The following is a 22,648-nucleotide window of genomic DNA, read 5'->3' on the forward strand; positions in this document are numbered from 1 at the left end:
TTGGTGAATTATCCCCCCCCCCCCCCCTCACTTCTGAAATGATTGTGACAAATGCCAGAAGACATTCAGGGTATCATTGTATATGGACGACCAGTTGGCGAATGTTAGTGCTTTGGAGCTCTTGAAAAGAACAGATTTTGTTCTGATGGCCCTTGTTTAGACTACAGGCTGAGTTGCTTTAGACTCAGTGCACTGTGAAAGCCTCTGAGCAGATACAATCTGAGAGGGATGTGGACATGATGAATGGTTGGTGTAAGAGGTTGGCACTTCACTGCATTGTCATGGTCTGTTCTCCATTCCTTCTCTCTCTCTATATATATATATGTCTACCACACACACATGCACACACATGCACGCACACACACACACACACACACACACGCACACACAGGGCTTCTTCCCCCTGCTGGGCTGGATTGGAAATAAGGGGGGAAGGGAGGACGCTGGCAGGCAGCTCTAATGCTGATTCTGGTTGGTTCCTGCACATACATGGAAATTCACATATGCTCATGACACCCCAAGCTACTGATTAATCAGCTATTAAATTGCTTGAATTACTAGAAGCAGAGGCTGTGATTTGAAATAGATGGCAGATGAATTTTAGCACTGAGTTAGTGGTCGATACTGCAGGCATCTGCAGATATTGAGAGTGTAGAGCAGGTTTAGTGTGTGCGGTCGGGCACGTTTACTTGTGAATGTGGATGTATTCAGACTACTTGACTGATTGCTGTTTTTTTTAACACACTGGCATGTTAAAATGTCCATATCACCAATAATGTACAGAGCTTTGATATGTTAATTCATGGCTATTTATGTTACATGTATCCTGAGGGCATCAGGGCATTGGTAAACACTGTGGTTGCTCAACAAGCATTTAAAGTATAATGTTTCTGTAGCTTAACTGGTATGAGCATGATGCTAGAAATACCAAGGTTGTGAATTCGATTTTCACACATGCCGATAAAACACAAACCTTGAAATGTAATGGATAAAAGTGTCTGTCAATTGCATAAATGGATCTCATGCATAGTTTTAACAACTTATTGCTTGATTTTAATATCTGGGTTAATGACATCCCACTCATTTATTGGTCTTTTTATCTGTCAATTTCTAGGGGTGCTCCGATCACGATCGGCTAATGCACATCTCGTCAGTAAAGCCGGTTCTCTAATCAGCGGTTAATTCCATCAGGTGCGTGATTTCACATAGAGCAGCTGTCACTACACAGAGCCGTTGTTAATAGAGAAGATGCGCCAATAAACGCTGAAAATGAAGTGGATTTGCGCATCTTCTCTATTAACAACGGCTCTGTGTAGTAACAGCTGCTCTATGTGATATCACGCACCTGATGGAATTAACCGCTGATTAGAGAACCGGCTTTACTGACGAGATGCGCATTAACGATCGGCCGATCATGATCGGAGCGCCCCTATCAATTTCTTTAAAGCTGCATTCAAAAAAATATTTGTTTTTAATTTCTCAATTTAAAGTCATTTTCTGTTATAATACATTCATTGTAATATTACAATATTTATTATAATAAATATGTGTGTGCATGTGAGTTTACGAATATTTTTATCAAGCATAAGTGTATTTCTCATGGACAATTTTTGGTAACACTTTAGAATAAGGTTCCATTAGTTAATGTTTGTTAACTACTTTCGTTAACATGAACGAAGCAAGAACAATCCTTCTACATCATTTATAAGTCTTAGTTCATGTTAATTTCAACATTTACTAATGCATTATTTAAATCAAAAGTTGTGCTTGTTAACATTAGTTAATGCACTGTGAATTACCATGAACTACTGTATAACTGAATAACTGTATTTTCATTAACTAACATTAACGAAGATGAATAAATACAGTAATAAATGTATTATTCATTGTTTGTTCATGTTAATTAATACATTAACTAACATTAACTAATGGAACCTTATTCTAAAGTGTTACCCATTTTTTTATCATTCATCTTCACAAATCTCAAGCAAAAGTCTGAAATAATGTTTCATTATATAAAAAAAAAACTGTCTACTGTCTTCTCTACTACCATGAAAAATATATCGAACAATATATTGAAAAAAAATGTTTTTGGAAAATTATATATTGTCATAATTTACTCAGAACAAAGTAAGTCATTCAAGTTTGGAACAAGTTTGGAATGTCTTTCAGATTGACTGCATCTGTTGCATGTATTTAAGGAAATATGTTATATATACATATATGTATTCCCTGCAAACTAATTCCTTGGTATTATACTGTATATTGATAATATATGTATTTATGTATTACTATATACTGTACAGACCAAAAGATTTGGACACACCTTCTCATTCAAAGAGTTTTCTTTATTTTCATGACTATGAAAATTGTAGATTCACACTGAAGGCATCAAAACTATGAATTAACACATGTGGAATTATATATGGAATTATATACATAACAAAAAAAAGTGTGAAACAACTGAAAATATGTCATATTCTAGGTTCTTCAAAGTAGCCACCTTTAGCTTTGATTCCTGCTTTGCACACTCTTGGCATTCTCTTGATGAGCTTCAAGAGGTAGTCGCCTGAAATGGTCTTCCAACAGTCTTGAAGGAGTTCCCCGAGAGATGCTTAGCACTTGTTGGCCCTTTTGCCTTCTGTCTGCGGTCCAGCTCACCCCTAAACCATCTCGATTGGGTTCAGGTCCGGTGACTGTGGAGGCCAGGTCATCTGGCGCAGCACCCCATCACTCTCCTTCTTGGTCAAATAGCCCTTGATGCCTTCAGTGTGACTCTACAATTTTCATAGTCATGAAAATAAAGAAAACTCTTTGAATGAAAAGGTGTGTCCAAACTTTTGGTCTGTACTGTATATATGTATATGTATTTTCTTTTTTTATCATGGACACTCCTATGTCATCCATCTAGACAGACCCATACACATGCACAAATTAATCCCCATTTGCTGAACAGACCCAGCAACCGATTGAGCAAAAGGGTTGCCAGATCAAGCACAGGTTAATCCATTAAATAGTGGAGCTGAGAGAGCTGTGTTGCCAAATTCTGATTGTGACCATAAGGGTCCGTTTTACAGGGACATCTGCTCATCCTGGAGTCAAGTGGGCCTCAGAGGCTCCAAGTGCCTATTTCAAACAGCTAGATTAACATATCCAACACCAGCCCTGTCTGATTAGTACAAGCAGCACTGAGGCCAGTGGCTAGAATCACAAACGCACTAATGGAGCTCTCAGGAAGCCTCAATCACACCTTGGAGAAGATGACAGAAAGCCGCTCTTTCTGTCTTCCAATTTAACTGACATGTGTTTTTTCTGCATGATGATGGCTTCTATTTTAAGGATGCAGGAGATTAGGTTTATGCAGCCGGAGATATGTGATGTATTTGGCAGTTTCTCTGTGTACTGTTGAGGCTGTAAGCTTTGTGGGGATTGAGGCCTAAAATGAGTCTGCATGAAAGGACAGGAGGTTCATATCAGCGCCCCATGATCTGCGCCATGTGATCACTCACAGGCCTGCAGTTGCAGATGAGAGAGTACCGCACTGGTGCAGGAATGACTCACTGACGATGCCACAAATCACATTCTTTCTGAATAAATGAGAGCCAGGGCTCAATGGATCAAGTCTTCAGTGGTTTGATACACACGCTGATCAAATGCCTCGCTGTCTCTGTTTTGTTGCAGGGTATTCGATACTGCAGGCTATCATGGAAAAGGCGGGCCAGAACGGTTGGCAGGTCAGCGCCATATGTGTCGAGAATTTTAATGATGCCAGTTACCGGCAGCTTCTCGAAGACCTAGACCGCAGACAGGAAAAGACGTTTGTCATAGACCTGGAGGCAGAGAGACTCAACAACATGCTGGAACAGGTGAGATAAGAGGATGTTGTCAAGTCAATTTAAAAAGGAATGCAAAATGCAATAAATTAATGAATAAAACAATTCTGAATAGACACAAAATATATATTACAAACATCAAGATAAACATAAAGATCAAGATTTATATATATAGAAATTATAATTTTAATTATTTTCTTTTAGTTGGTTATTGGTTAATTTATTTAAATGTGTTCTTTTTACTTTATATAATTGTGGTGGAAAGATGTTTTTTCAGAACTACAACAAAAAATGTAATGATAATAATTCCTGTTTCTTTTAGTGTTTGTGGAAGTGTTTCTTAATATGTATGAATTTTATCTGTCTGTATCTCCTGAAATAACAGACACGGATAGATAGTCTAGACGTACTGTAGTTCTATTTTATTCAATTTTATTCATTTTATTTGAACTGTGTTATGTGTTAACACAGTACCCCATAATATATACACATAGAGAACTATGGGACAGGGTCTGAAGTAATGCAGCACCATACCCTGAATGGTTAAACATGTTTTTAAAGGTCTATAAACTGTACTGTACTCTTGTGCATCAGGGTTAACTAAACAGAATTAAATATGCACAAGCACAAGGTCCTGAGGGAACAAAGAACAGATTTCCTAAAGTAATTCATTTGTGGAGATGACACATTAGAGGGGCATATTTCTCTATTCCCTGCAAACTGATCCCTTGATATTTCCTTTTGCAACATTTTGTAGCTGTCAAAGTCATTTTAAGATTTTCTTGCTGGTGTTCGCTTCAATATTCCTCAAATTACAGAGCAGTTTGAGAAAATTCAGCCCGTCTGATTAGAAATTATTAATAACAGCAGAATTCTGCTTTCCCAATGGCTTCCAGCTCTTCTGTACATTCATATGTTGGGTGAATGCCGACAACTGTATTTGCTTTTAGGATTTGCCCTGACTGCAATGTCTGGTTTATCTCTGCAGATTGTGAGTGTCGGCAAGCATGTCAAAGGCTACCATTACATCATGGCAAATTTGGTGAGCTAAATTGTATTCCTTTATCGCCTTATTCTCCCTGTCAGCTTGTCCTCCTTTCATATTCTGTTTTATCTCTTACTTTCTATATATTCCTCTCCACTCCACTGATCTTTCTCTCTCTCTCTCTCTCTCTCTCTCTTGCTAGTTGTCTTGGCCTCTCTGTCTCCTGCCCTCCCTCATTCTTTTGCTTTCTTAATCCTCGCTTTTCTTTAAGCAAGATACGTCAATTTGAGAGACTAATTCGTATTCCAGTGTGAGCTGTGATGACAGTGTTTTAATGATGCTGGGAGCTGCAGAGCATGCTCTCTCTCTCCCTGCTCTCTGGCTGTGCACAGAATTGGCTCACAGAGGCAAGCTGGATATGAATGTTTGTGGAATTTCTCTTATCGTTGCGCTGCATTGCCAACTACGTTTTAATAATCTCTCTTTCTCTCTCTCCCTCTCTCTCTCTTTCTCTCTGTATTTCTTACTCTTTCTACTTCTTTGCCCTGGCAGGGTTTTAAGGACATCAATCTGGAGCGTTTCATGCATGGGGGAGCCAATGTGACAGGCTTTCAGCTGGTGGACTTCAGCAATCCCATGGTTATTAAACTCATGCAGCGCTGGAACAAGCTGGACCAGCGCGAGTATCCCGGCTCTGACGCTCCTCCCAAGGTACCATTGCTTGGCCCGGTCCAGAGTGGAACCACTTTGAAGTCAGATTCATTATGCATAAAATGCAAATGCATAAACGTCCTGTTTGAGTCCCTCCAGCCACTCTGCGAAAACTCCCAAATGTCCAGAATGAGGCAGAAGGCAGAAAGTCTTAATGTCCATTTTGGATAAATGGGTGAGCATAAGGAAACAATGCGGGATGGATGGATAGACGGGTAAAAAAAATGCATGCAAATAATGAAAGCAAGGAAGGTAGAAAGGATGCTCTAGTGGAAAGATGGAAGGATAATGCAAGCAAGAGAGGGAGAAAGGTTGTATGGAAGGAAGAAAGAAAGAATGGATGGATGGTTGACGGAAACAAGGAAGGTAGAAAGGATGGGTGGGTGGGTGGAAGGAAGGAGAGTTGAAAACAGAAAATGGATGATGTAAGGAAGGATGGTTAGGTGGAAGAAAGGAACAGTGGAGGATATGGTGTGTATAAAGGAAGGATGGATGAATAATGTAAGCAAAAAAGGAGGAAAGGTATTAAGGGAAGAATTATAGACAAAGGAAGGGATGGATGGCTGAATGGAAGAAAGGAAGATAGGTGGATTAAACGAAGGAAAGAAAAAAGAAATAGATACCAAACATAAGAACAGAATGGTGGGTGGATGAAAGAAAGCATGAATGAAAGAATGAATGGAAGAAAGGATAGATAAAAGAAGAAAGGATGCATAGAAGGATGGATGTTGGTGGTTTGTGGAATGAATGGAGAAATGATGGATGGACGGAGAGATGAAGGAAGAAAGAAAGGATGAATGGATTGAAGGATAAGTTGATAGAATAAGGAAAGAAAGATGAATAGATAGAATTGAAAGGAGTAAAAATGATGTGCATGTTTAATACCAGAACTGGAATGTGTGTCAAAGACAGAAACTGTGCCGAAATATTGAAATGAGATGTACACATTGTTCTTAAATAGAAACGCAGTGTAATAAACCGTATCATAAGCTGTTTCATTCATCCTCATCTCACCAGACGAATCCTGCTCGTGATTTGATATGCCTCGTGTCTGCATCGTGAAAGCAAGGTATTTTTGATCAATTTTATCCATTTTTACTGGGACTCACTTTGCCCTTGGGGCCTGATGAGGATGACACTCCTTGGAGGGCGGTTGCATTGATTCTCGCCTGGTGATGTGCCGCCGTAACGGAAATCCCTTTGGCGTGGCCTGAGGGGACGTCACTTTCCCAGGCTGCTGCTCCTCAATGCACACCGCTGGCCAGAGCAGGATGATGGGGAGGGACACCAGCAGACTCGCAAGCGGGGTGTAAATGAGATGCTGTGGTCCAACCATGTCAACACATGCAGGGATCCACATATACACTCTCATAGACTCGCCCTGTGGTATTTTGTCTCAGCTGCTCTGTCTTTCATCCCAAATACTTTAAGCTACAGTACTCCTATAAGCCCATCTCAGACAGCAGCACGACTGACACCCCAAAACCTCATAAAATGTCCAAGCTTTCCTGCTAAGGCTATAGTAAGTGTCCTGAAGGCACCACCTTTCCAGGGATCAATCCATTTGTTTTTAGGGCTTAGGGGGGCACAGGGCATTCGCCAGAGTGATTCAGCTGCAGCTGTTGCAGTACTTCCTTTCTGTCCTGCAGGAGTCAAAAGATAGTCTTGCTACCATTGATAATTAATGTTGGACCACGAAATGGTAGTAAACTAAATATAAACACATCACCTTAAGGGATAATGAAAATCCTGTAATTATTTAATTTGTAAGAGTCATTAATTTATTTTAATAATGTAATTCATTAACACTTATATTCAGCTAGGACACATTAGGTGGCTCAAATATGACCATAAAGACATTTATTATGTTTCAAAGTATAAGCTGTTTTGAACTTTCTATTAATCAAAGAATTCCCCCCAAAAATGTTCATGGTTTCTACAAAAATATTCGGCTGTGCAGTAGTTTTCAGCGAGATTTCTGAAGAATCATGTGCCTCTGAAGACAGGCTGGGAAAAAAAAAATCAGCTTTGCCATCTCAGGAATAAATTCGATTTTAAGCTATATTAAATCAGAAAACAATTATATAAATTGCAATAATATTTACAATATTATTGTTTATCTGTATTCTTAAATCTTACCCCAAAAATCTGAATGGCAGGGTACATGCATTCAGAAAAAATGCAGAAAAAATGCAGAATCGCTCTATTTCAAACTTCCTCTGTCATTCTATCTCATTCCCTGTATGCCACTGTAGCCCAGGGGTCTTTCTGTGTGCTTTGTGTTTGGTTTGTAACGGTACAAAGAGTCCCAGCTCTTACACTAGAGATCTCCTGATGGAATACCAAAAACTGTCTCACAGCACGGCCAGAGTGGCTTCTTTCAACCATCAACCATCAAACAAGCAAGACAGTCTGAACGCACAGGGGTATTTTTCCTTTAATAGTGTGCATGTATGTACGTTCAGCTCCGGTGACCTTGTCGGACTCAGTTTGATGAAATAAACCACGTCAAACTCTCTAAAACAGCAATAAGAAACACAGCAGCAGATGAAAAGCAAGGGCTTGGAGCATCAGGCCTCTAAAGGACACATGCGTGCGCAGAGTTGCGGTTTGTTTCCTTTGTAAAAAAAAAATACTGTGTGTTGCCTGCAGTGATTCATTCCATGCCGTTTTATCTCAGCGAGGCAGAGAGAAAAGAGCACAAGCCACTTATTGGTGCAATCAGGGCAGCCACCGATAGCAGCTGACCCCCTCCCCCCCCCCACTCCCACCCACCAGAGACTGAACAAGAAGCGCCTCACAGCTACTGTGTCAGAGCTCACTGATTTCTCATGCTCTGTCTGCTCCTAATATGTGCAATGACAAGCATGTGCGAGTCACTGCTCTCCTCTATTTCTTTTTCTTTTTATGTTTTATTGGTTTGTCCCGTTTTTTCTTTTTTTTTCTTTGATGCAGCTGCAAAACACAGACCGCTTTCCCCTATGACTGCACTTGGATGTTCTCTGCTCATTAGGGACGTCAGCCCTTACAAATGGCATTAATTAATATAATTCATTCATGTAAAATAAACAACATTTTGGTGTAGTACAGACACTGAATTGAATATGCAAAGAACATATAAATAACATTAGGAGTGATTGATTCTGATTGGTCAATGCCGCATTCTTTTGTGCATTATTATTATTATTATTATTATTATTATTATTATTATTGTATGACTATTAAACAGTTTAATTGATGGGCACTTTCCTGTATATATGTGTTAGACACTAGTTTGTTTCATGTCTTATAGTTTCGGTAGATAGATATACCCACCCCCTCTCTCTCTCTCTCTCTCTCTCTCTTGTTTTTGAAAGAAATCTCTTCTGCTCACCGAAGCTGCATTTAAAAGGATCTTTAAAAAAGTATTTGTAACATTTCAAATTGTAGAACCTAAACAAATCTGAATTAACAAAGATAAATTCTGTTAAACGCATTGATAGCTAATGTTCTAGCTAAGTAATATTCACAAATTGAACCTTCAAAACACCATTAAAGCGTTACTGTATATATTGACCTTTCCATGACCCTCTCGTTTCTGTAGTACACTTCCGCTCTGACATACGATGGAGTGATGGTGATGGCAGAAGCCTTCCGGAACCTACGCAGGCAGAAGGTGGACATTTCCCGCAGGGGCAACGCCGGGGACTGCCTGGCCAACCCTGCTGCCCCCTGGAACCAGGGCATCGACATGGAGCGCACACTCAAACAGGTCACATGAACAGATGAGCAAATGCAGGCTTTATATGAGAAGGGGAAAGAAGTGCTTTGTGCAGTGTTTCAATGGGAGTAAAACTGGCAGCTGAAATAAATATCTAACGCAAAAAAAAACAAGGCTGTGAGGTGACAAAGGACTGAGGCTACACAGAACAGTAATCGACGATCTGAAAAATGCAAAATGCCCAAATTTGAATCTATGGAAGGTAGAAAATGACAGGGGAAAAGGAAAGGTAAAGTAGAGGAAACTATAAGGATGGAGAAAGCGAGAAGCAAAACGGGAGAGTGACAGAAAACAAGACGCATAGAGACACAGTGAGAGCAGGAAGAGAGCAGTGAGGGGGTGGACCCCAATCTGTTTCTCAGACCCCAACAACACACCTCACAAACAAATATATAAAAATACAATGATTAACATTCAATAACACTTAATATTTACAGTACTATGTAAATACTGTCACACTTATCTAAAAAACAGCACTTATTTGCATCAGTAATTAGGACGTGCATGTCAAACATGTAAAAATACTATTGAATCATGAGTGTTTTATAAGAAATAAATTGCTTAATCGCTTGTAATTATACACAGATAGGTAAAAAATATATTTTAGTTTATCTCTCACACATTTTACATGCTCTGCTGCTGCATCGCTAAAAGAGTCCAGGGAGAATTTATATCCTCTTGTATATTTATGCTTAGTCCTAATGCAGACTCAACAGTTATAGTATAATGTTGCTGATGATTTGGCTCCACTCTCGCTTGCAATGGTTTTCTGATTTTTTGATTTTCATTCATGATTGAAAGGATGGACCCCCTGTTTAAGAAACACTGGTTTGGGCTAATACTTTCAGAAGAAAGTGGTGTTAAAGTTCAAGAAAGAAAGTGAATGTGTCAATGAAAGTGTTTCGAGGTGCTTTGCAGTGGTTGGATAAACTGTAATTACGTTGTTAATCACTGCAATCCAGGTGCGCCTCCAAGGATTAACAGGAAATGTCCAGTTCGACCACTACGGGCGCAGAGTCAACTACACTATGGATGTTTTCGAATTAAAAAGTAACGGCCCCAGAAGGGTAAGATGTCATTCTTATATCGTGCATTGGTAGTTCTTCCACTTTGATGTTGTCTGTCTGACTTAAAATGTACTTGTCTGGGTGGTTTCTGTCTACATTTATCTATGATTCTGAGAAAGTGTACTCATGCTTTGCTTTTGGTCTCTCTCTCTACATCTGTCGAGTGTCATTGCAGTGTAATTCATTGTCTTTCTTGATGTGCTTAACGCTCTGTGCTTCATTTGATGCAGCTGTTTCTGCGAGAACAATCCCAGGAGACCCTGATGAGTCTTTATTATTTTATAGTCAGCATTTTCTTTTGTTACATCTTTTAAGTCTTTTACAGAACTTCACCACTGCATTCCCATTTCATGCATATATGGAGCTCTTTACATGGTGAAAATTGTGTTTTACAGCCATTTTTGTCTGCCTTATAAACCCATATGAATCATTAGGACTCACACAAATGATGGATGCCGATTTTCACAGAAACAGTCATTATTTCTGCTCTGGCACCAAAGCACAGTGTCCTCTGTTTTCTACCCACGTTGGCTGACGGAGTGAGTGGGCTATTTGACAAGCAGGCTCTGACCGTCATGGCCCTGTGGGATTGTGGGAAATCAAATGAAAGAATCTGTTCGAATTATATTTAGTTAAGAAACATTCTCAGTGTGAGGGACATCAAATTGAGAGAGGGGATTTATTTTCAAATAGTCCGTTAGCGAATATTTGAACCTATTAAAGGGGGGGTGAAATGCTCGTTTTCACTCAATATCCTGTTAATCTTGAGTAGCTATAGAGTAGTACTGCATCCTTCATAACTCCAAAAAGTCTTTAGTTTTATTATATTCATAAGAGAAAGATAGTCTGTACCGATTTTTCCCGGAAAAACACGACTGGAGGCGTGATGTGTGGGCGGAGCTAAAGAAACACGAGCGCCAGTAAGCTTTTGCGTTGAGAGCGTTTGGAAGCTGTGACTTTACCTTGAGGAAAAAACCATCATCCAAAACAAACCATGGCTAACAGTCAGATTCAGCGTATATTTATGATCCAGAATCAGATCCCGGGGCTGAAACTGAACGAAAGCAGCAGCAGCAACAACTCGCTCCAGGCGGGGCTCGAACCCTGGTCTCCGGCATGGGAGGCGGACGCACTAACAAGGAGGCAGAGATATTTGAAGCAGTTTTACTCACCGCCTGCGGTTCCAACACACCATCGTGAGCCGTTTTCGTTGGGATTGCATCATCCTTAAGAAATAAACGATACGCAAATCCGTCGTCAAACTGGGCCTTGTGAACAAGCATCTTCGAAATGCAGGGAACAAACAAAAACACTTGCACAACTCCGTTGATGCTCTGTAAAAATAAACTCCATCCACTGGTCCCTTAATGCTGTTTTTTCTTTGGTAATCTGTGCAGGGTTGTCTTGCCCTGACAACCAAAAACACACTCCTATTGTGACATTTAGCGATGCTCTCGCTCTGATCAGTCAATGTCTGTTGTACTCTCAGTGCTCTGCTATACGGGAGCGCGCGCTCTTCCGGCAGAAGTGCCTTAGGACCCATATAAGGAAATTCCGCTTCATCTAACGTCACACAGAGCCATACTCGAAAAAAACTTTCCGAAACTTGTGACAAACCGGAAGGAGTATTTTTGGAACAGAAATACTCCTTCAAACATACAACTTAATTTTTTAAACTTTGTCCATGTTTAGCATGGGAATCCAACTCTTTAACAGTGTAAAAAACTCAGCATGCATGAAATAGCATTTCACCCCCCCTTTAAGAAAAAATCTTTTTACTATTTTATTGCTTTTTTCGTTTGATTTTCGTAGTTAATTGCAAACAGATTTACAGATTTAAAATAATGCACAAAGTTCGGTCTCGGATGGTCTGTTGGTTTTAATACCAGAGTTATGCATGTACAGTACCATAAAGTCTTGTGTCACACACCTTCTTCTAAAGTTATGAGGAGCTCTCTGCCTCTGGCGTGCTTTATGGAGTATGGAGCAGTGCACCAGGGTGATGAGTAAAGGAGGAGGAGGGGAGCACAGGAACGAGCCGCCAGGGTTTGCACTCATTTATCAGCGAGCCCCGCTTTAGGCGGATACTGGAACCTAGCTCTTCTTTCTCCATTCATCTGGGTCTAGTGAGGACACGGGCACACACCACTGCTCGCGTCTCCTCAGTCTGACAGTTTATCATCCCACAGCAAAATGTTACAAGTGGTGACTCTGTGTTCTTAAACCACACAAAATAACAACATTACTCTTTAGTATCTATACAAACATTCACAAATTTAATTTTAATGTTAAAATTAAGAGAGAAAATCTAGCAGTCAAAGACAAAAAGCACTTATTTTGAAGATACACTACCATTCAAAAGTTTGTGTCGGTAAGATTCATAAATGTTTTTGAAAAGTCTTGTGCTCAGCAAGGCTGCATTTATTTGATTAACAATAATATTGAGAATTATTATTACAATAAAAAAAGGTCTGTATTTTTATATGTTTTGCAATGTAGTTTATGTATGATTGAAAATCGGAATATTCAGAAGCCATCGATCCAGTCAAGAAACATTTGTTTTATTATTGTCAATTCAGCAAACTATTATAAATACCTTTACTGTCACTTCCAATTAGTAAGTATAAATTAAATAAAACTAATTAAATAATAATAATAATAATAAATAATAATAAAAAAAAATAATAAAATAAATAACATTCTGATCCTAAACTTTAAACTGTAGTGTACTTTCTCTGAAACAAGTTTTGAAGGGGTAGTTCAGCCAAAAAATAAAATTGATGTCACTCACCGCTTATCAATCCAATCCCACATGACTTCCTTTCTTCTGTGAAACACAAAAGAAGATATTTTAAGTGCATTCTACATGTTTTTTGTCCATAAGTTGAATGTGAATGGTATGGACACGGTGTCAGTTGAAAAATGAATTGTTTAGCTCGGTTTAAACATAAATTAATTTCTGCACATTTACACACATTTACCCATTATGGGCAGGCTTGCACGTATTCACTTGCTCTCAGTTGGGTCTGGAGTCTCATTCTCATCCTTGTCCCATCTCCAGATCGGATATTGGAATGATGCTGATAAGTTGGTTCTGACCCAGGATCAAGCTTTGCTTCCTAATGAAACGTCTGGCATGGAGAACAGAACTGTGATTGTGACGACTATTATGGTGAGTAGTTGCAATTCCTGAGACTTTATTTGACAGTTTTACAATAAAATAACTTGTGGTGTTTGTCTTTCATCTGAAAGATTCCATATAACAAGAGCCCCTCTCAAACAAATTAGTAAAAAAATTTAACGTTTCTCAATGGCGATGAATTTCTTCATAACTTGCACACACAAAGATTCCGATCTGCAAACACTGCAGAAATTCCCAGCTGCACTATACTTGTTCATCAAAGAGCATTTTCTCTCTCTGTGACCTGTCAGTCATACTGCTTTCCATTCAGATAACCCAAATGTTTTTACGTCCGTGTGTGCATCATCCACCTTTCTCACGTACTGTCAGAGTTACCAGAACTGGTGTCTTGGACTCTTTGTATTTTGTTTTGTTCATTTCGTCAATTGTAATGTGTGAACTGATTGAAACACTGCATGATTGGGATAAATTATGTAATTACTATACATTTTGGATACTGTAAATGACATGTATATGCACTGATTCAAGGATGTAATGGACGTTCAGACACATATTTGCTAAATGCTAAGGTTTTGGAGTGTTGCACCTGAAGCCAAATCCTCCTCTTTTCAGCCCCTGGTGAAGAATCCCTTATTAAGAAACTGAACAGCTGATGGACTCTGCAGAGGTGAAATCAAGCGCTTACTGAAGCTCGGACAGACAGAAAGACAAATCAGAACTGAGGGAAAAAACATGGATGCTACTACTGTACCTGAGCCAAAATAAAGCCACATTAAGAAATCAAGCTGTGGATGAAGATGAAGACAAGCTCTGATAAGCAACTCAATCATGAATGGAGAAGACCTGCTAGTCTGAAATGAGTTTCCGGAATTGGAAAACTGGATAGTACCATGGAAGCCAAACAAAGTCTTTAGCATTTATATCACATGTATTGCAAACAGAAGAACCAGGTTTTTATAGCATGCAGGTTTTGTATATATACTGTAGCACACTGTATATAAAATCATCATTACTGCCCATTTGCATTCATTAAAGGGATAGTTCACCCTAAAAATGAAAATTTGATATTTATCTGCTTACCCCCAGGGCATCCAAGATGTAGGTGACTCTGTTTCTTCAGTAGAACACAAATGATGATTTTAAACTCCAACCGTTGCAGTCTGTCAGTCGTATAATGCATGGCAATGGTAACAAAATCTAGGAGAGTAAAAAACTAATTCAAATTAACCTTTTGAGCAGTATGGTCCCACATATGGGATTCTTGTTTCAGTGCCACTGGGAGTATGTTCCCACATATGGGATTTAGAACGTTCGGTGACGTCACATAACTGTCAAATTCAAACTGCGTTTTCTCGCATTGGCTAGTGTGAGCCATAGACAGACATGCACTGCTCTTGTCATATTATCACAACTATGCAGTGTTATTTACCACATAATGCATATTTTAGGTTTCAGACATTTAAATACACATAAATACTAGTAAAACAATACATTTAGAGTTTGAAAAAAACATATGTCTATGGAAGCAACGATAACAATCCATTCAAATTTAATTTGCAGATGTGCTTTATTCATATCAGATACACATCGAGTAAGTAACTGTAAAGTTTTTCAATGACAAAACAGTCATTTACACACATTTATAAATCAGAATATCAGATTGTTCATGACATGGTATGCAAGTTTATATATATTAAATAAAAAAAGAAAAAACTAAATAAAAAACGATCTATCTGTCCTACAGTGTTATTGTAGACACAGTGTGTCACGTGAGAAGCCTAGAAACAGTAAGGGGAACACTCTGAAATAACGGTTGTCTAAAAACAAACTCACTCTGGGGGGATACACCTCTAATACACCACTATGTCAAACGGCCTTGAGCGCGTGCACAGCATCTAGTGCATGAGGTGTGTATGTGTTCTGGCGTAGTTTACGCAAGCGCCGGAAGTGATACGCCAGAGTGCATACACACCTCAAGCACCGAATGCCGTGCACGCTAAGCAGATTAACATTAACTATCCCTTTAAGATTTCTCAAAGTATATCTCATTTTCCCATTATGCTCTATACTTTTTTACATTTTAAAGGGACAGTTCACTCCAAATAAAAGAAAGAAAATAGAGAGAGATTGTTGTTTGCTGATCGTCATGTTCCCAAACTTTTATGAATTTCTTCAGTAGAGTGTTCATGCTGCTCATTTTACATACAATGAAGGTGGATGGGCACCTAAAAAGTAACATGAAAGCATCATAAAAGCAATCCAAAATGACTTATGGTGATGTCTTCTAACATTATAGAATGAAATGTGCAATTTGTGTTCAATACTATCTTTTTTCAATTAAAAGATGCTATTCATATTCAGTGGAAAATCTTGGATGGTCACCATTCACTTTCATTTTATGAAAAAGAGCAGCTTGGACATTCTGCCTAACTATCTCCTTTTGTGTTTCACGGTAGAAAGTCAGTCATGGGTTTCGAAACTCAGGTGGTGTGTAAATGGGTTTCATTTTGGGTGAATTATCCCTTTAAATTTAGAGGCTGTAAGCAATGAAGAATGTTTATGTGGTGTTTGTTAGAACATGATTTTGCAAGACTGCCTATACACCACCTCATGACGCAAGAGTACAGATCACTCACACTTGAGCCATTACCTGCTAAAGATCCTTTTTTATTTATTTATTTATTGGTTTTTACCTGTAGAAAAACACTGACCAGGAACAACACCGCCCTGTGCTTGTTAGAAAGATTTCAGCAGAAGGTTGCATTCTCATACATCAAACAAATTTGAGATGAAACGGATCTTCCGTTGACATTCAGTGTGGAGGGCTCTATTTGCTGTGTGTGAAATATTTAATTCTCCCTACTGGGCTTTCTGTCTTTCATCATTTTAGCCTAGCCATATGGATTAGAACATATTTGTAAAAGCGAAGCAGGTTTTCAGTATTTTTATGTAAATGTTCTGCCATCACTTTGCAAGTAAAACATTTTATTTGCAGCTGTATAGCACGTGTATTGTGTTAGAAATTGTTTGTTATGATAGTACATCATACTGATGACCGTTTGTGTTTATTTTATGGCTTTTTTTCTGCACAAATGTTCCTTTTTGTCATCTAAACTGTTATCCCTTATATGATTCAGTGATCAATTTTAAAGTTAGAAGCAAATTTCTGTGTCATTGCATGTGACAGGTTTGCAAAAGCAGTTTGCTTTTGTATTGTTTGATAAAGTTGTGCAACTGTAATAAATTGTAGTTGTGAATTTTATGGGTCAGTTATCATTGCTTTGAATCATGTACAGTACAGAGTGCACATTTTGTGTGCTTCATGTTAATGCGTGTATGTTATGGTTTCATACATACAGTACACCCTTTCTTAAATGTTAAAGCATTTCTCCCTGATTGAAAATCCTTGGTTTTGTTTGTTTTATGTGCACGAATATTGACTCAATTTAAAACAAAAGCAATATGCAATATAAAAGCATTCTTATGGCTAGAATATGCCACAGGCTCATATAATGACTGTAATTATCTTTAATACTGCTTCTAAAACATTTTATTAATCTATAATTCTGCAATACATCATCTTTAGACTATAGAATACAAATGAAATGCTAAGTTTAAAGCACTTTAAACATTTTACTTGTTTATAAAAGTGACATGTTGGCCGTTGAAAGTACCTCATTGTTTTGTTCATTCAGGAAGGGCCGTATGTAATGCTGAAGAAGAACTGGGAGATGTACGAGGGGAACGAGCAATATGAGGGATACTGCGTGGATCTGGCATATGAAATCGCTAAACACATCGGTTTCAAGTATAAGATCTCCATCGTGCCTGATGGAAAGTATGGAGCTAGGGACCCAGAGACAAAGATCTGGAACGGGATGGTTGGGGAGCTGGTGTACGGGGTAAATTATTTTCCTTTCTTTTTGCGATGTCCTGACTTAAGTATGCGATTTATAGATGTATCTGTATGCTTCCAGGGCACAGAGTTGATTTTTGTTTTAATCAGTCAGTATTTTCAACTCCATAAATATGAATAATTCAGCTAAATGAAGGAACAAGATTGTAACCTTAATGACTTATATAATACAAAAATGGAAATACTCAGTGAAGCCATCAAGGAATGCCTGATGTGAATTTTCATTGTAAAAGTTTAGTTCTGCGTCTGGTGAAGAGAGAAAATAAGACAAACCAGCCTTTCAGAGGCTGCTATTTATTAATGAGCACTGCATACAGCCTGTGCTTGTCATCTTGTTGATTTTTGCTGAGCACCAGAAAACACACACGGCCCAAAAGTTTTTTTTCTTCCTCTTGAAAGTGTCAGGCAGTTGTGAGAACTTTAATTTCTTTTTTGGATTAGTCTTGCGCAACCCTGCCGAGGTCTAAAGTGTCACTAAGTCACCAACAATAATCTAGTTTTTATATTTGCTATGCAGAAGAATGTGCAGCCAGACTTTAGACTCTACAGTATTTTCTGTCTTTAGCTGTAAGCATCTTTTTTTCTACATTGCTTAGTTTATCATTCGCCCCCCAAAACTCAGTATTAAGCCTCTTAGATTAACTCCTTGGATTTTTTTGCCATTAATATGCAAAGCCTTGTTCAATTAGAGAAGTTATAAAATAGGATGTGAGGAGAGGTGGGAAGCGGCAGATTATGCTTCATTTTCTCTTTTTATTCTCTTTTCTCCTCTAAGTAAAATGGTCAAATATAAGATCTCAGCATTGAATGCAAATATTTAGTATTAGCTTATCCAATCAAATGGCTCAGTTAATAAACTTAGCCAAGTCATTATGTCTGTTTTGCTTGTAAATACGCATATTTTGAAGTGATTAGATAAGATGATTGATATGAAACATTCTTTTCTGTTGTTCTAGAAAGCGGAAATCGCTGTGGCCCCATTGACTATCACTCTGGTCCGGGAGGAGGTCATTGACTTCTCGAAACCCTTCATGAGCTTGGGCATCTCCATCATGATCAAGAAGCCCCAGAAGTCCAAACCGGGTGTCTTCTCCTTCCTGGACCCGCTGGCCTACGAGATCTGGATGTGCATTGTGTTCGCCTACATCGGCGTGAGCGTGGTGCTCTTCCTGGTCAGCCGCTTCAGCCCGTATGAGTGGCACACCGAGGAGCCCGAGGAGGGCACTGACGGTCTGCCAAGCGACCAGCCCCCCAATGAGTTTGGGATCTTCAACAGTCTCTGGTTCTCCCTTGGAGCCTTCATGCAGCAGGGTTGCGACATCTCGCCCAGGTCAGTGAACTCCAACCACCACTAGCAAAATAGAGGGGAAAATATGAATTTCAGAGGGAATTAATACAGTTATGTCTCTGATATGGTAATATCTGCTGATACCTGAAATAGAGTCATTGCAGTAGTTTCCATAGTGATTTGATGATGAGTCTGAATTAAAGAACATGGAGGAGCAGCCAAGTGGGAGAACCTACATTAACACTCGCTGTTTAATCATAGTATCTGCTTTCAATCTTTGGGGAGGGAGGAATAAGCAGTCACAACCATCACTAAGAACGTTTACATGCACTCGTTTTTGGAGTCTTCAGATATACAGTACACTACCGTTCAAAGGTTTCAGGCGCCGTGGGTTTCTTTTAAAGAAATCCTTTTTTTCAGCCAGATTAGATTGACAGTGAAGACTTTTATTTCAAATAAATGCTGTTCTTTTGAACTTTCTGAATCCTGAAACATTTCATGGTTTCCACAAAATTGTTAAGCGGCACAAACATTTTCAACATTGATGACAATAAGAATGTTTCTTGAACAGCAAGTAAGCATATTAGAATGATTTCTGTGTGACACTGAAGACTGGAAAAATGGCCGCTAAAAATTCAGCTTTTTGAAATGCAATTACAATAGAAAATGCTTATATAAAATTGTAATAAAATTCACAGAATTACTATTTGTACAATGGTGAGCATAGAATAATTATTTAAAAAACACATAAAATCTTTAAAGAAAACTTACCGCCCCCTAAACCTTTGAACATTAGTGTATAGGACAATATTTAAAAGATTAAATACATTTTGCAGATAATCGCTGTGCTTCATTTCGCACGAACAATGCTGAGGCCAGTTGTAGTCCATAAATGCTGACCAAATGCGAGCTTTAATGATATAATATAGATATGTTAGTCCAACTGGTAAAAAATGTTTTGATTTCAATCAGATTTTAGTTTTTACATTACAAATTATTGTTGTAAGTGCATGTAAACATACTTACTGATATGGTCATATTCCATTTGTATGTAGTAAAAGAGCAGTTCACCCAAAAAAATTAATAAAAATAAAAAAAAAACCCAACAACAAAAAGTTTTATTATTCCAGACATTTCAAAAAGAAATACTTATGGGGCCCTATTGACTTTCATTGTATGCACAAAAGCAGTTAAAACATAATTTTTGGCTTCCAAAGAAGAAAGAAATTCAAACCGTTTTTGAGAAAAAAAAAAATGGTGACACAATTTTCATTTTTGGGTGAATTATCCCTTGAACATGTTTTACTGTGTATTTACGTGATGCATCACACTTTGTCTCACCGGTTCCTCAGTAAATAACTGAGGTGTCATTCCACTTTGCACCTTGTTGAATTTTACCATCAGTGAAGCCAGTGGGGGGTCCCGGGTCCCATTTGATGTCCACACATCGCCCGTCTGTCCTGCCAGCTAGTTCTCACAGGAAATATGCTAGTCATTCAATGTTACTATGTGTGGCAGTTTGTTTTTGTCATTTTCGTCGCCTGTGGGTTTAACATCAGGCTCGCCGCAGCGCCAGCTCTCGCTCGCACCCCCACCCGCCCTCTCTTTTCTCTGTGTAATAAGCACCTGCATGACCACGATAGAGCTCTTTAAAAAGTGTTATCAAGATAAGAGAGAAAAAAACAGGCTTTATTTTTCAGCCCCCACCAGATAAGAAATCACTCATGACAGGCCAAGGGGAAGAGAAGAGCAGTAAAAAGCACAGCACATGGCAGAAGACAGCAGGTACTTAGAGAGCCGTCAAAATCATAGCGTCTATCTCTTCTGCTCTATAGCCTGTACATCACAGCGCTGTAGAGGGCCTATGGTTTTGATTTGGATTAAGAGGACCCATTTAGGACTTATAAGAATCATGTTTTTCACCATTTTTGCATATGACTAATAAAGATTCATGAGCTGGATTGGAGCCAATGATAAATGACGGGCAAAAAGTGGGAAAAAGCACTTCCATTCATTTCCTTTAATACATGCCATTAATTCTCTTTAGTCTGCATGTGCCTTTACCTCAATGTTCTTGATTTAGACAAGATGACGCAGTTGCACAGCAGCGTTACCCGGGTGTCAGTACTTGTCCTTTCCTCCTGCTCCCCCTCTTCCCTGTCTAATAGCCTACTGGTTATTCAAATGCGCAGATTTGCTTTCTTTTTCTCATGCACTTGATAGTTATATGCATATTTAACAGCTGAAGTGTGTAATTTTTCGACATTAAAATACTTTCTCTTTTCTCACAGGACCGTACTGCCCTGCAGTAAAGATTTTGATTGATTTCGTATTAATTTTCACATTCCATTTTCTTGGAGCATAGTGGAGCCAAACCCATTTGTCACAAGACAGATCATAGTCTAAGACAGGTTTTTTTTTACTAGTGTCCGTGAGATTTACAGGAAGCCATGAAGCAGATGTTAGAGAGAAAAGAAAAAACTATTGTGCAATTTTGATTCTTATGCGTTTTAGCAGTAAGAAATTCAAGCCAAATCTGCTCATATTTCTGCATGTTTTTCCCTGTAATCTTCCTTTTAGTGTAGAAAAAATATGCACAGTATATACTAATGGTTCTCTACTGTAGATGATTCAATTTTGGGATCGTCGTGTTGTCTTCATAGTATCACATTTATTAATTTTATCACATAGTATTACAGGAAAGTAATATTTATTAGTAGTAGTAGCAGCAGCAGCAGCATTTTTGGATTTGTTAGATTAATGCCAATAAGTAAAATATTAAATTGTACAATCATCACAGCCTTTGTACAGATAAATAATAGTTTTTTATCATTAATAATTATCATTACTGTTATTTCTTTCTGAATTAGTAATAAGATACTATTAATTACTGTTATTATGTAATAATAATAATAATAATTGTTGTTTTTGTTGTTCAGTTCAAATTCAGAATTAGAGATCACCATGTTGTCTTTTTAATTTCACACTTAATATTTTTCTCAAACATTATTGATAAATCTTTATACAGTAAAATATATTGCTACTTTTACAATTTTTACATTTTAGTAAAAAAAAGTTTTTAAAATCCTGTGAATGGGGAGACTTGATTTCAGGTCTCTGTTTGTTATGTTACATTGTTTTTGGTGCAGAAATTAGACACTTCAACTTTGATTGTGTAATAAGACGTGCACAGTCTGAGCTTGAACCTTCATCGAAATATTGATTCATAAACACAGCACTTCAGATTGAGGCATTGATCTTATTTTAATACATTTCTTACAGTCAAGCTGCAGTACATGTAATTAATTCAGGTTCATTTAGCACCACTCTATTCCATGTATCCTCCTTGTTCACAGTTTCCACAGCGAGTGAAACAGTTTGTAAGGAAGATGATTGATGAGGATGATGTGGGAATGATTGGGTATGAAAATGCTGAGGGTGTTTTGTGTGATGGGGCCGGACAGGGTCATAACTCTTGCCTGTTTTCCCTGTCGTGTTTTTGGTTCAGGCGGGCTGGCAGGCGTCATCAGCAGCATCCTGGGTTTCGGAAACAGCCAGCATCTGGCGTATGCGCTATTGCAGTAATTTTGTAGTTATAATGCATGTGAGCAGCGGACCCTATCAGACATGGGAAGATTAAAAAAAAATCTCATTTTCAGATTCAAACACAGGCAGCCTTCAATGTAGGAAGCCTCTTGAAATTGCATCACAAGACGAGCAGGGAATTAAGATATGCTAATGATAGTCATAGGTTGGGTATGCGGGATGAAAGATTGTGTCGCAACTCAAAAACCGTGTTGCAGCCCTTATATAAAACCTTTCGATAAGCTTTTTCTTGAAGTATCAAGTCCTTGAAGTGCTTCACTTGCACAGACTGGGTATTATTTATTCAAGTATGTGTGAAGCTGATGTGTTTGCAGGTTTAGCATGTGCTTAACTGGATTTA

General features: G+C 38.4%; 1 protein-coding gene across 5 annotated transcripts in view; it reads left to right on the top strand.

Moving 5' to 3' along the window:
• Positions 1-22,648, top strand: part of LOC127941956 (glutamate receptor 4) — an 82,970-nt gene that overhangs the window by 48,611 nt on the left and 11,711 nt on the right. For 4 of the 5 annotated variants that reach the window (XR_008149236.1, XM_052537439.1, XM_052537442.1 and 1 more), the window contains exons 4-11: positions 3,682-3,866; positions 4,822-4,875; positions 5,371-5,529; positions 9,113-9,280; positions 10,252-10,356; positions 13,418-13,528; positions 17,194-17,400; positions 18,371-18,744. Coding sequence is in view for 4 of the 5 variants with exons in the window: in XM_052537439.1 (XP_052393399.1) it covers positions 3,682-3,866; positions 4,822-4,875; positions 5,371-5,529; positions 9,113-9,280; positions 10,252-10,356; positions 13,418-13,528; positions 17,194-17,400; positions 18,371-18,744 (1,363 nt within the window). In the remaining variant the exon portion in view is untranslated. Of the gene's footprint in view, positions 1-3,681; positions 3,867-4,821; positions 4,876-5,370; positions 5,530-9,112; positions 9,281-10,251; positions 10,357-13,417; positions 13,529-14,110; positions 15,381-17,193; positions 17,401-18,370; positions 18,745-22,648 lie in introns of those variants that run through there. The other variant, XM_052537440.1, reaches the window with a different exon arrangement.

This window comes from Carassius gibelio, chromosome A21, assembly GCF_023724105.1.
Source record: "Carassius gibelio isolate Cgi1373 ecotype wild population from Czech Republic chromosome A21, carGib1.2-hapl.c, whole genome shotgun sequence".
NCBI classification, from domain to species: domain Eukaryota; kingdom Metazoa; phylum Chordata; class Actinopteri; order Cypriniformes; family Cyprinidae; genus Carassius; species Carassius gibelio.